Here is a 15,623-nt window from a genome sequence, read left to right on the forward strand (position 1 = left end):
ACAGTACATTATGCATCCAACTTGCACCATATTCATGAATAGGGCTGCTGGGCTGCTTCCACATTTACTATGAAATTGAAATCAAATAATATGACTGAGCCGTGTCAAAATGTAATCTCTCGCAGAATTGAATGTTGGAATTGAGCTGCTGCCAAAGGTCTTCGGAAGATAATTAAAAAGGGAAAAGGAACAGGAGAAATATGGAAAGAGGGAATGGCAGCAACAGAACTAACTAGCACAAAAAATGTGTAGGGACAATAAACAAATTGAAAAATCTCGGGTTTGCACACAGTATCAATCTGAAGGTATTACTATTAGCATTTGCTTTCCTTTATCATCACCTGCAGGGCGCCAGTTCAGAAGGGATGTGGCACAGAGGCAAGTGTGTGTGCACTGCTGTGGCATGGCCAATGGAATCTGAGTTATGTGCACAGCTCTGAATTATTTCACCAGCCTTTTGTTATTCTTTTTTTTCTATTTGTTTTGTTATTGTTGTTTGTCTGTTGAGGGTAAAATATTACTAGTGGCATGTGTAATAGATGCATTAATATATTTGATAAAGGAAATAAATGACACTGAGGGCTTGTATTACCTGGTACAGTATATATACGGTATATATATTTGATATATGAGGGCAGCTCATTTAATCTTGGTAATGACGACAAAAATAAATGATCTTGCTGCATTTTCACCGCCGATATAAACTGGAAATAACACTCAAAAGACTATTAACCTGAAATTACTTTCAAAGTCGGGGCCGAAGGGAATAAAGATTTCAGTGCAAACACAGAGGTTGCACTCTCTCAACAACTTTGCAGGCGATGATGAAATAACCAGCTACTAAAATATTAACAAACACATTCAAAAAGAACCCCCTTCAGTATGCAAGTTTATCCTTAGTAATCAATATTTTCCACATTTCTACTCCCAGGTTGGTTCATCAAAAGGGCTGATAGCCTTGCACCAGGGTTCTCTACGCCTTTTCTTAATTTTTTGCCACTTTGTGTTCAAGAGTTCAGAAATTTCACATTTCTTATTTAGTGCACTGTGAAGATATGCAACATTCCTGTTCGCAAGGAAATGTCTTTGTCCATGTTGGTCCCAACAGAGTATGTAGCTCTATATTAAAGTGTCATTTCCTTTTTAGTTATCCGATTCAACTCTGCAATTTGATTGCTATTATGCAATAAGGCATATTTATGATCTATTAGCTTGCTGCATGCTTGTTTTAAAAACACTTGCTGTGCCAAAAACAAATGTCTTCAAGAAAAATAATCACTATTTTCTAAAAAATTAACTGAAAAGAATATATGTGGGAGGTTTAAGCTTTAGTTTTAGGATGTTATCAACAACACATTTCGAAGGAAGTGTAACTTTAACCAAAGAAAATGCATCCGACTGCTGACATGTTGTTCAGGAGCCGACAGCTCTTCTCAGGATACTTACTGAAGTCCCCGGTTAGGAAAAGGGCCTCTGCAGCCGGAGCCCACTCCCTAAAATGCAGGCTGTTGTCCGGCTGCCGCTGCACACCGAAGGTCTTATAGCTTTGTGTGAACTGGTCATAGCCTCCTTCTATCTCCTCCAGCTTGGAAAGCTGCTTCTGAAGCTGCTCATACCTTCAAACCACAGGGAAAACACACACATTATGAGTTAAATGGAAAAGCCACAGGTGAATACACAATCTGTACAATGAAGTCTAATTGATTTAAGTAATTGGCTTTTTGATGACCCCCTGAAGAACCTATATTGCATTAGGTCTGTCTGTTACACATGGGGGGGGGGGGTTGAATTAATACAAAATGTAGACATGTAATTTATGTCGCTTTCTTTCCAAACTGACTTTTACAGTATATTCAGGGTAAGGACAGTGAGTTCAGGATTTGATTTATTTATTATCAAAGACCTTTATAACTTTAAAAAAAAGTTGATATAATATTGTGAACTATTAATAAAGTGTAATAGCTCACATCGACACACATGGTACACCAATGGCAAGGCAATTTTATTTATATAGCACTTTTCAGCACGTGGCGATTCAAAGTGCTTTACAGATTAAAAGCAAACAACATTAAGAACAAATACAGCACAAATACATTATTAAAAAGGCATTTAAAAACAGGCATAATAATCAAAGGTAATGAAATAAATTAAATAAATGAACACAGCAGGTACAGAATACATGACTGAAAAGGCATACTGTAGTGTGCCTTAATGTGTGAGTATGGGCAGCTCAATTAAAAGCAGCGGCAAATAGGTGCGTTTTTAGTCGGGATTTAAAAATAGGAAGTGTTTCAGCGGACGTGCACGATTCGGGCAGTTTGTTCCAGATTGTTAGGGCATAATAACTAAAAGCTGCTTTTCCATGTTTAGTGGTTATTCTCGGAATAGAGAGCAGACCCGACCCAGAAGACCTGAGACTCCTGGATGGTTCATAATTATGCAGGAGGTCGTCTCTATACCTCGGTCCTAAGCCATTTAGTGATTTAAAAACTAGCAGTATTATTTTAAAATCAATTATTTGGCAGACTGGAAGCCAGTGTAATGATCTCAGAACCGGAGCGATGTGATCCATTTTTCTAGTGTCAGCGAGCAGCAGCGTTCTGAATCAGCTGCAGCTTTCTGATAGATTTTTTAGTGAGCCCTGTAAATACACTATTGCAGTAGTTGAGTCTACTGAAAATAAAAGCATGGACAAGTTTTTCTAAATCCTGTTGCGACGTTAGTTTTTTAATCCTAGATATATTCTTCAGGTGGTAGTATGCAGACCTAATAACTGTTGTAATGTGACTGTTAAAATTCAGGTCTGAGTCCATCACTACACCTAGATTTCTTGCTTTGTGAGTTACTTTGTAGTCTGCCGACTGAAGCTCTGCGCTTACTTTTAATCGGTCCTTCTTTGCTCCAAAAACAATGATCTCAGTTTTTTGTTTGTTTAATTGGAGAACGTTCTGAGTCATCCAGTCATTGATGCGCTCAATGCACTTAATCAGTGTTCTAATCTGAGAATAGTCTCCAGGTGTAATTTTAAAATAAATCTGGGTGTCGTCTGCATAGATGTGATAGCTTAGATCGCTTTTTTTTAATAATTTCAGCCAGAGGTAGCATATAAATATTAAAAAGCAAAGGTCCTAAGATGGAGCCTTGAGGAACCCCGCATGACATATTTATCAGGGTTGATTTGTAATTGCCTATTGAGACAAAGTTTGTTCTGTCCTTCATGTAGGAGCTAAACCAGTTTAGAGCTGTTGCTGAAACTCCCACCCTGTTTTCAAGACTGTCTAGCAATATGTTGTGGTCAACAGTATCAAACGCAGCGCTGAGATCTAATAATACTAACACTGATATTCTGCCACTGTCTGTGTTCAAATGGATGTCATTTAAGACCTTAACAAGAGAAGTCTCAGTGCTGTGGTTAGGTCTAAAGCCCGACTGAAAACACATGAAAACCGTCAGTTAAAAACATGAAATGACTCAACTGTTGAAAAACTGCTTTTTCAATCAATTTGCTTAAAAAGGGAAGGTTTGATATTGGCCTGTAATTATTCATTATGGTTTTGTCTAGGTTATGCTTTTTTAGGAGCGGTTTAATTTTTGCAGTTTTCAGGGCCTGTGGAAATACACCTGATTGAAGAGACTTGTTTACTATGTGTAGTATATCTGAGGCCAAGCAATGAAAAACTGTTTTGAAAAATCCTGTCGGGATGATGTCGAGGCTACAGGAGGAGGATTTCATATGTTGGATAATGTCTTCCAGGTCTTTAGCATTTATCAGACGGAATTGTGACATGGTGTCTGAATTGGCTTTAGGTGAACACAGGGACAGTACATTTGCTGTACCTGATGCAGAGGCACTGACTGCCTGTCTAATTTGCATGATTTTGTCAGTGAAGAAGGAGGCAAAATCATTGCAGGCCCTGGTGGATAGAAATTCTGAGGCTATCGACACTGGGGGGGGTTTGTTAGTTTGTTGACGGTAGCAAACAAGGCACGTGAGTATGGTAATGATGTCAGAGAAGAAAGACTGTCGTGCCTTAGCAAACAAGGCACGTGAGTATGGTAATGATGTCAGAGAAGAAAGACTGTCGTGCCTTTTTTATGTCCTGATTATAGAAACCGAGTTTCTCTTTATATTGCGTTTGCCTCTTAATAATTGTTAATGTAAATTATAAGTATATATTGTTGGTTTTTCCTAGTAGTAGCCGCCACACACACACACACACACACACACACACACACACACACACACACACACACACACACACACACACACACACACACACACACACACACACACACACACACACACACACACACACACACACACACACACACACACACACACACACACACACACACACACACACACACACACACACACACACACACACACACACACACACACACACACACACACACACACACACACACACACACACACACACACACACACACACACACACACACAATGCTACAAGAAGCCGCCCCTCTATTCGGCCCTGTCAGTGTTATCACTTATCACCCATTAACAGCTATTCATAACAATACAGTTAGTGGTGAAAGCAATTTTCAAGATCATTGGTCACACTACCATGTCATCCCAACACAATCAGAAATCTAGTGTGATTCATTATTTCCACTCATTTCTGTGTCATTAACTGTATTCAATTGAAGGGCTTGCCCATTTTTTTTTAAATAGTTATGACATTTTACAGTTTTCTTTTAAGGCAATAACTAATAATCAATAAAAGTTATTTATCTTCAATAATGATGATTGGAGCAGGCTTTCTAAACTGAATGGATACATATTACTATAAATAAGCAAGTTACTGATAAATGTAGTATTTGTGTCATAAATAAATAAGTCACAAAGATTTTGAAACAAATTCAACTGTATTTATTTTCTTTTTGCCCGTGTTGGAAAATGGTTCTAGTTTGCACACATTTAAAACGTTTCCAGAACTTTGATGCACATTCGGTGCAGCAGTGTTTGGTAATGTGTCCATACTAACGTTATCTCTAGGAGGTCCTTCCTCGGGATGCAAACCTGCCTCCTTCCCTCAAGAACGTGTGGCTACAGGCCTATCCTGAGAGATAAACCTCTGTCTGTTACCTTCAACTGAGAAGGATAGACTAACTACTTTGCAATTTATCTCACTTAAGTTCCTGCAGCCAGCTGGTGTCCATATCAGATTCCCCCAGGTACAGAAAGCCTCTTTCTGCCAGCTGAGTTAAGTGCACTCTCTCCCCTATAGCCCTGAAGCCAAGCTCAGACTGGCCTGTGAATGCCCTGGGGCTGGTGATGATGGGCTGAAGTAACAGCGCCATTTCTCAGCAGCTGCTCCCTGTGTCGAGCATAGTGGATACAGACAGAACTTGCCAAATGTAAACCTTTAAAGTCCAACCAATGGTGCCACATGCTTCCTTTGCCACTCTGTCACCATTTCAAGAATATGCTGAAAGGAAGGACAGTGGGAGGATGTGCATAAGGGCAAAATACCGCTGCCACAATATTAATAGGCATGAAAGTCATGCCTATGATTATAACAAGTGAGTTCCAGAAGGATGGACCACTGGGAATAGTGAGACAAATCCTGTAAAGCTGCAGCAAGCAGGCAGGATGAGACCACACATCAATTGTGCCAAAAAGAAATATCATCATTGTGATAACAATGTTAGTTGAAAAGGACGTATCAGTAGGAAACTGCACTTTAAACAGCAACTATTATTGCCTTTTGTGTTCAGTTACATTTTTAATTTCTTCAATGAAAGAATATTTGAACAACAGCAATTTGATGTATTTCAGAGTGCAGCAGAAAGGTAGAACATAATATACTTAAATATCTGTTTCTTTATCTCAAAAATACCTGTTGCAATACCTTTTGCTTTTTTTCCTAATTTAGCGCAGCCCAGAAGCTATTCATTTCAGGGGAGGTGACTTGAACAGTTAAAGCACATTATAGTCTAAACTTTGATTTATTTTCTAATTATTGATGATCGGACAGAATTTGTCTTCAAGTCCACTTTCCTGTGCCTATATTTGGATTTTTTTTATTATGATGAAGTTGTCGCTTATTTCTTTCCTCCATGCCTGCACTCTCAGTTTACGGTTTTCAACAATATCAAGCGTGGCACAGCACATGGTATCCATAGGCAACCTTTGGCTGTAAAACACTCTCCCATCAAGCTGCAGAGAGCAGGGTCTCAGAGTGTGACCATTTCATCACATATGGCAGGCCTTTTTTCTCAAGCGCTGGCCCTGAATACCTAATAGAAGCAGGACAATGTTAGAATAGAATAGCAGAACAGGAACTCAATACATACCTGTTCTCTTCAGTTAGAGAAGAATAGAAGGAAACATGCACACCACAACAGCACTTTTCTCACTAAAAGTTGTTTTTGTCCGACTGACTCCAATTCACTTTCTGTCAACTCCTGAAGAAAAAATATTTGCACTTTAGCAAAATCAGTCACTCTGTTAACCGGCTTGTTGCTACCTGTGTCTGTCAGTTGTTTGGAGCTGGGTCAGAAGCCTCAAGTCGGTTCATCAGAGTTTCTTTGTTGAAAATAGCTGCCTGCTGTGGCTATAAACAACACTGCAGAAAAACTTTACTAGAAGAATACAGTCGCGGGCTGTAAAACCAAACAATCTATAACATTCCTTAGATATGAAAGGAACATCACTACAAGCTACTCCAAATGTTCAAAATGGCAGATTTATGAAATACACAAACGTATAAGATCATGACCCAATGTTTAAAAAGAATGATCTTATCCCCACTTCTTTATGGAACAAAGCATTTATTTCAGTTTCACTAAAAACACTGCTGCTCATCGTCAGGGAATGCACGACTAGAGACACAAACAATCCATGAGCCCAAAATTACAATATAATCTCGTCCTGTTCCCTTTTCAGTGGTAATAGAGCGGCAGGAGATTACAGTATAGATGTGACTCACAGATAACATACCTGGCTCTCTTACCTCCAGGTTTGGAAAACTATTCATTATCAATGAAGATAGAAAAAATATCATATGACAGAAATGAGATATTACTCTTACAGATATTATTAGAAACAGATCAACTGTAAGTGACATAACATCTAGAAACATTTCTGCTTCTTCTCAAACTATCAAGGTAGCCCAGTATTCCTTGTAACTTGAAGAAAGTTCATGTTTATAATACACCATTGTTTTACTTCTGTTTGTCCCAGACACATAAGATAAGGAGAAGTGACTAAAAGTGGGAGCTCAGGTGACACTATTGAGGAAGCTTTTTAGTTAGCAAAAGCTCTCCTGAAAAATCAAAGCTTGGGATGGGGAGGTGCTTGGGAGGGATGGTTAGTAAAGGTCTCATTGATGATGAGAAAGCTGGGGCTCAGGAGGGGGCTCAAGATAGCAACCCAGCTGGGGGACACCCTTTGGAATAAGAGAAATAAGGCTCAGTAACAGCTGGAGTTCTAACTTCAGTTCTGAAGCACGGTGAAGAGCAGAAGAAGATCCGACAAACAAACTCTGCAGGAGACAGAACTGGAGAGAGAAAAGAGGATCAGCATGACGTCCAAGCTCTTTCCATGCCTGGACCTGGCACTAGAAAACCAGAAGTACTTTCCATCCCTAACCTTCAGTGGCAGTAGGATCTGTGTTTTCATCCAAGATCTTTTGTAGATTACATGTAGTGTTCGTTGGGGAGTTTTTCTTTCCCATGATTTCTTACAAAAAATGGGCTGGGTTGAGCATCTTCATTTAATGGATGTCTTTAAAATTGGATAAAAAAAATTCTTCACTTAATAGCCTACGGTCAGACTCATTTGTCTTAAAGTGCACCTATCGTGCTATTTTAAGGGATATATTATGGGTCTCAGGTATATAACAATATATAAAAACATGTCTATGATGTGCATGATTTGCTCAAAATACAAACAGATCATGCATTTTAGACATCCCTCATACCCCTCTATTCCAGCCCTGTTAGAGAAACGCAGACTTTGGGTAACTTAGCTTGAAAAAAAGAAAGAAAAGGAGGCGGAGCTAATGCCTGATCAGAATTCTACCGGAGATAAAGTTAAAAATCTGCTGTGATAAAACGCCATCCTGTTCCAAACCACATCAAGGATTATTTCTGAAACCATATGGAGCTCAAATGCATTTTCTCTTGCGGGTTTATCCCAAGGTGAGTTCCTTTTTTTTTTATTTCCTGCTTTTTAAAACACATGTGCTCTACAGTACAGGTTAGCTCTGAGTGTTAGCGAGGCTTGCTAATGTAAACAAAGACGAGATTACATCCAAAACAAGTCAGGCATTGTTTCTGATAGCAACTTTCTGTGGGTCCACCATCCGAAATTACGTCATATCGGCAGAAAATGTGTATCCGCTCGTTGTACCCCCGTTTTTAAATATTTGGGTACGGAGGAAAAGAGAAAGGGTTTTATCTTCTGAGACTGCGTGAGTTCCCCGACACACATACTGTATTTATGTATAAAGACATCAACAAGTGCATTTTGCATGATAGGTCCCCTTTAAATCAAATAATGCCTGCATATCATTTCCTACATTGTTACTGAAAAGTGCAAAGGCTGATGTATGGAGGGAAACTATGAAACTGTGGTGATTAGGAGCAAATAAATATAAGGTGGTGCTGCACTACAGAATATAAGCATGTTACATTTCTAAGCTAATACAATACATAATTGAACACAATGAGGCAAAACTCCAACTCAGATTTTTCATCCACTGTAAAACTATGTCGGAAGAAACTTTTGATTTGCATGGAATTCCTCGGGTCAACACAAGTTCACGGAATACAGACTGGTCAGTTTCACCCAATTCATTGGGATGCCACTCAAACTTCAGCCAAAAGGGATGTTTTACTTCCTTTTTCACAAAGTTCATCTTATCTTCAACAGATGTGAAAGGAAACATTTTGTTCTCTTTTACATAGCTTAGTTATATAACATTTGGTTATGGTTTACAACTGGTAATGAGAGGAGATAGACATCAAAAGTGAGTCCAATAGAACTTTCAAGGTCACTGTACATTTCGCAAACTAGATGAGAAACACTTGTATGGAAATGTTTAAGCTTTTTAAATTCTTGTTGTGGTCTAAGAGGGACCACATGAATCAAATAGATGGATTTGAATTAGAACAGGCTGATAAATCAGAGAATATTTGTGTATGTCCATGTTTATATCTTTCAACTTTAACTCTTCAACAGCATGTTTGAATGTTAACAGCAAGTTAATTGTAACTTTAAATTGGTTTCCATTAAATGTATTGTTCAGTGTTGGGTTGTAATTGGCTCCACCTTGTCCTGTCACCTCAAGTTCCAAAAAAACTAAATGTTGAAAGCCAAAACGCCAAACCTGAGTCAAATAGATGACGTCAAGTTCACCAATATAATACAAAACAAAATATGAAATGTGTATATGTGCATATGAAATGTGAATATTAAAAATATCAAATGTGTTAAGGCTATATGAAATGTGAATATTAAAAATAGTGCTGATATTTCTATTTAATTTTGTTTTATATACCCACCTTGTCCACTATTTAAAATTCCTCCCACATAGCATCTGCACTTTGTAACCTGTTTCTACGCTAAGTGTTAGACAATCGGGCATCTATATTTAGAGTAGGGTTCAGGTCTGTTGCTTTGTGTGTGACTGAGGGTGACAGCTGAAGCACAAAGGGGCCAGCACACTGTACGACAAAGTTTCTCTCTCTCAGTTCTCAGCTTGCCAACAGGGTTTATGTATGACCTAGCAACAAGGTGACTTTCAATGAATGCCATTAATGTCCTTCATTAAACGATGCTAACGAGGGTACTAAACATTGAGGTTAAAAGATGAAAAGCTAAAATTCCCTGCTAACCTTCAATATTTGTTGACCCTCAAGCAAGGCGACAGGAAAATTCATACAGCCAAGGCTACTATAAAAGCAGGTTCCTCCTATGAAGGAAATGTAAAATACTTTTTCCACTTATCTTGAATTCCTTTATTTTAGCTTGTTACTTATCAGAGCATGTATGGGCAGTCATCATTTCCAAGTCAGTAATCAGTTTTGCTTAAAATATATTGCATCACCTTCATGACTCATTGACTTATTGCTGTAAGTTTACTTTGAAATGAGTTGTGATGACATACTCAAATCTTTGTTAAGAAAACTCTATCTGCAGTAATAAGGGGCAGTCTCAACTCTCACTTTTTTCATTTGGTCCAATTTAGGAGATACACGGTGCCATAAACTGCAAAATCCTAGCAGCACTTCCTGCCGTTTGCGCAACAGGAAGGGTAAATAATGAAGCATGTCAACAGAGCACTGCTCACTGGGGCTGTAACCTGCGTTCAGCAAAAAAGGGTTGTTTTCCATTTCAATCTGAAACTACCATCCTGTTGAAATAAAATAAGGGCCGTCTACAATCATGCAATCATTTATTAAAATGGGAGGCTTTTAACATAAGCTGGAATCATTTCAACCGTCCATCCATACCGGCTATATGGTCCGAACCAAAGTTCAACAAACCCGAGATGCGGGCAGCCTTGAGCAATGACATGGCGGTTAAACCTAAATAATCTTTCTTTTTGGTCAGAGGTCTCTTTCTGATAGGCCAGCTGAATTCTTAACACTGTGCAGCTCGGTGAGGGGACTCAGCGTGGCACCTTAGCTCACGATTACCATGCCTGTGTTGGTGGTGTGGTGTTTGGGCTCTGGGCCTGAGGACACTGGGGGCTTATCAAGAATTAACCTTCACACAGCAGTGCTCCTATATGTAAAATAATTTATGTGCAACTTTCATCAGCGTGACAGGCGTTTGAGACACGTCTGAGGCTCTGTGAAGCCCAGCGATCCCAAGCTGTGTCTGAGTTGGAACTGACACGCTAATCTCTCTGGAAGACTAGAGCCCTGCTCACATACTTCAAATACAAAGCAGGTGGTCCCTTACCTGCAACATTAGAGATAAGATCTGACATGGTAATGAAAGTCAATGGAACGATATGGCCCCTGGGCAGAGCTTTTTTAGGCCTTGATTTGGGGGCTGCCCAACAGTGAACAAATACTGTAAAAACTCTAGCAATGTGGGCTGTAGATCATTATAACTATCGGTTTGCTTCCCTTTTTTTATGTTTATTGTGATATACAACTGAAAAAAACTGAAAATCGAATAATCATTGGAGCTTTTTTTTAAGGGCACCCCTTGACTTTGTATCAGGTTAAAACAAGTTAAAACAACAATTTACAGAAATGAAAAAGACCAAAGAACCAAAGAGATAGTATGAATTAAAAAAACTGCACAATCTATTGACTTGGAGCACATGTGTCAAACTCAAGGCCTGGGGCCAAATCTGGCCCTTGGTGGATTTAAATTCGGCCCGCAGGATAATTTGAACTATTAGATCTGGCCCGTCGGTATATTGCACGCACACCTTCACTCAATCCTGAGGGTTTCCTCAGCTCAGAGCCTGACCCCAAACATTAATGAACTTGCACCCAAGATGAGATGCCAAGTATCTGGCTTGAACTAGCATCACAGAGCAGCACACTGAGTTTACATGGATGTTTCCTTCTGCACTTTCTTTCTTGAGACAACAGGGCATGTTTTTTTTTTTCTTTGAGGGAAATAGTTTTTTTGAAGCTGTTGTTGGCCTGTGGAAAAAAGTAATCATAAGAAATGACTCCGGAAAAGCTGCAGATAGAGCCATAAGAAATAAATGCAACTGATTATTTCATGTTTAATGTTGTTTTCATTGGCAATCATTTAAACTTTGTTAGTTCCAGGTTTAATATGTGCAATAAGTTAATTTCAATACGTTTTGCAATAAACATTGAACCAGTCCAGCCCTCAACTAGTACCCATTTTTTAATTTTGGCCCACTGTGTATTTGAGTTTGACACCCCTGACTTATAGAGTGTATATTTACTTTTGGTGATTAGACCATGGAGGTCAATACAGTTAAGGACATGCGTCAGGTCTTTTTAGGTCTCTGTAAGGTGCTACACTGATTTAAGCATATTTGCATTTCAAATGTGTTTCAATGTTCATTATAAGTAGGCAAACTTTCCATACCTAGTCTATTGTTAATATTCCCTATATTCATTTGAATACCTTTGTTCTACAGAAAATTAAAGGACTTGAGAAAATCATGTTCACATGTTTAGTTTCTATTAAAAATATTTGAGTAATGGTGGTGAGCCACAATCTCTCTCTACTGCTTACATATTTAAAAAATCATGTTACAAAGACACATCTTAAACATGTATAGGACAACTTAATATAAAGGGAATACAATTATGTAGGGCTCTAACATAAGCCACTTTACGATACAAGAAGTGTTTTGATCACAATAGTTATCCTCTCAAGTAGGATTGTTGTTCATTCAGGCACTGTGTGGCTCCCACTGACAATAATAAGAGGGCTGTTATATTATTTATCACAACTTCCCGCTTTGATTTGTGCATTACTGGCATAAACACTTCATTCAATTAGGAAGATGCATCACGGAAACTTCTGGTCTGGTCATACAATCTTGGAGCCTACTTCTGCATGTAGTTTGATACCATCAACCATAATTCTTGGCAACTGCAGAGAAAGTGATTGCAATTTGTGCTGGACATAATCCCAGATTAATAATACCCTAGCCCCATACAAACAGATAAAAACAGCTACTTAAGACTTCCACCCTAAGAATGAATTTGTATGGAGGCCAAATAAAGGCTGAAGGGGAAAATCGTACAGCATATGAGTGCTGCATAAAGTCAATTATTGTCTAAGGTTATTTGTGTTGCATTGCCTTTCACACTACAAAACAAACCAATCACTGTCCGAGTTGGAAACGTCCAATGTTGGATTCAAATTCAATTTCAAAACATATTTTAGTATAACTGATGCCACGATAACAACCAGGCACAACGGAAAACTCATTATAATGAAGACCAGAAGGCAAAAGGCTGTTGATGCTGGACCACCGCAGTGAACAGGCTCCAGCATCCCAAAATACAACAGGCGTTGTAAAGCAGCACCTCGCGACGCACCGTACACGTCATCTGACTGCGAAACACATGGCCTACTCCTGAACTGTCAAACGAAGGAAGTTGAGACCACACGATTTGACTCTTGAGCAACTTGTAACATAAAATGGTAGCGGTTCATTAATGTTGCATACACTGAACGTCCGCCCAACACTTGTTATGCAGAAGGCAGGACACAGGGAGGCAGTGCATGAGAGGGGAAATGCAGCTTCAAATGCGACCTGTCCTCATACAATGTCAAACCTGAATCCAGAGGGCGGCTGTCTGTTGTGTTGCAAAAAACATCGCTTTGTATCTGTTAGTTGTGTGTTTTTAGTTAAAGACACGAGTGCTAGCATAAACATTTCTTCTGCTAGCTTTAGCAGGGACTGATTTGGGGACAAGCCGTGCAGAAAAGCGCCGTTTAAGCCGTGTTTTACCTCCTCTTGAAGTCCTTCTCGTACGGTTTTAGATAGGGATCCATTTGAACTAGGTTGCTGAACTCAGGAATTGCAACATTATCCTCTAGTTCTGCCATCGTTCCTCCAGACCAAACCAATCGAGCACCGACTGCTGCTGGCTCTGGCGCTCTGTGTCATGAACAGAGGACACTGGAGCTCGGTGCGACCTTTTATTGTCGGGAGACAACAACAACTCAGGCTGCTCTGTGCCAAGCCCGTCCCATCATAAAATGCTTTGTTTCCAGTGGTTCAGGGATAATAAAAAGAGTCGGGCATTGCTGTGATACAGTGTAACTTTAAGATGACAGCAGAGAAGCATCTGGCGCGTCAGAGGAAGATGACTTGGACATTTGGATGAAGATGTGCCGATTTCCAAAACTCTGCTGCCAGGATTTAAATTAGGGCTAGGAAACATGATCACATTATACCGATCTTAGATTACTTACGATGGCATCCTGTTGCCTTTGAATTGATTTCAAGATATTATTGATTTCTCAAGTCAAGTTATTTTTCAGATCTCCCTCCCTACACCGTGAGATCCTCAAATAGTGTTCATTATTATTAATATATTAATGGATTTTCAATAATAGGTGAATTATTAGATACCTTGCACTCATTATTGCATCTTGTATAGGGCTAATTTCATTACATTTAGAACACCGTTAGGTCGTTTTATACTTGCCAGAGGGGTTACTATAGTGTCATTTTATCTTAAACTGTACATAAAATATAATAATAATAATGTAATTGTTTATCATAATATGAAGTATTTACCTGAATCAATAAAGTAATTAAGAACTAAATTAATTAATTTAAGATCAAAACTGTCTTTGATCGACAGCCTGGTCCATGACCTACAGTAAACTGAGACTCACTGGCTAAAATGTTGTGAACTATAAATAGTCACAGTCCCATGATGATAAATTATGATGATGTTACATTGACTGCAACTTGACTGTCCTAAGGGGATAACCCTTTTTGATTAGAATGACCACTTAGCTGTTCATCTTGTGCTCCCCACAGGACCTTTTCAGCCCATCTGTTAAGGCTCTAAAAAATTCATTTCAATTAATTATTAATTCAGTGTCAGTTTAAAATTAAACACATGGCTTACTACAAAACTAGTCTCACAGTTATATTTAAAAAACCTTTTTATAGGATAGACAAATGTAAATAAATGATTGAAAAAATGACTTGAATGTGCAATTGTTATCAGAACAAACTGCATTGATTTATCTTGTTATTCAGTAAAAAAAAAGAACTTTGGTAATACATGAGGGGAAACAGACGTCATGAAGCAAGACCCCATTGATTCGAGCAAAGTTTAATTCAGACAAAGTTTGCTTAACGTCAAGGCCTGCTGTCTTTTACACAACTGGATGAAGCTGCCTTTATCACTGAAGCAGCCTGTGTGTGTGTGTGTGTGTGTGTGTGTGTGTGTGTGTGTGTGTGTGTGTTTGCGCGCAACAGACTTTGTTCCTTTCAATATGCACGTCTGTCTAAAATTCAATGCTTTGATCTTACTATCTTCTTCACCGCAGTGGCAGAAAGAAACTAACTTTCCTTCTTCTTTTTTAAAGTTTTTATTGGTGACAAACAGAAACCCTCAATAAACAATGAGCCCTTTTTACAAGTACGTTTTTTTTTACATTTTCTTTTTCCCACCCACCCTTCTGGCAGAACTAACTAAATGACTTGGAGAAGGATAACCTTGCTTACATTTAGATTGAATCCCTCCTGGTAAAGGCTGATAAATATTCATGCTGACTGAAGGAAGTGTGCGGCTCTTGAAAGGGTTGTCCTTGTCAAAAAATAAAACTGTCCCAGACAAAGGTCACAAAGAGATTGTCATTCTAAAGAGCCATCTGTTGGTAATAGATGAAACAAGTGTGTTACCAGAAGGTTATGTCAATAAATGCTGTCTCTGTGATTCACAGCTAAATAACAAAAGGGGTGTGTGGAAAGACAATGCCCAATGACAAATGCTGACAAAATACATTTCATTTTATCTAAAGACTGTTATTAATCTAATGAGCTGAAGGAAGTAGTTTGTTGTGTTTATCTCTTAGCAATAAGGAAAAATGAGCAGCAACTGCAATTTATATTACCCAGTCAATCTGTTTGATTCAGTTAAACCATCTCCTCAGCTATAATGCATGA

General features: G+C 38.8%; 1 protein-coding gene across 2 annotated transcripts in view; it reads right to left on the reverse strand.

The window, feature by feature from the left end:
* gbe1b (glucan (1,4-alpha-), branching enzyme 1b) overlaps nt 1-13,633 on the reverse strand; it is a 79,401-nt gene extending 65,768 nt beyond the window's left edge. Inside the window, exons 1-2 of one of the 2 annotated variants that reach the window (XR_013807678.1) lie at nt 13,443-13,633; nt 1,447-1,616 (exon numbers count right to left, since the gene is read on the reverse strand). Coding sequence is in view for 1 of the 2 variants with exons in the window: in XM_079678301.1 (XP_079534427.1) it covers nt 1,447-1,616; nt 13,443-13,540 (268 nt within the window). In the remaining variant the exon portion in view is untranslated. The remainder of the gene's footprint in view (nt 1-1,446; nt 1,617-13,442) is intronic. The other variant, XM_079678301.1, reaches the window with a different exon arrangement.
* Between the last annotated feature and the right edge of the window lie 1,990 nt (nt 13,634-15,623).

Source organism: Notothenia rossii (assembly GCF_949606895.1).
Source record: "Notothenia rossii genome assembly, chromosome: 4".
In the NCBI taxonomy this organism is placed as follows: Eukaryota; Metazoa; Chordata; class Actinopteri; order Perciformes; family Nototheniidae; genus Notothenia; species Notothenia rossii.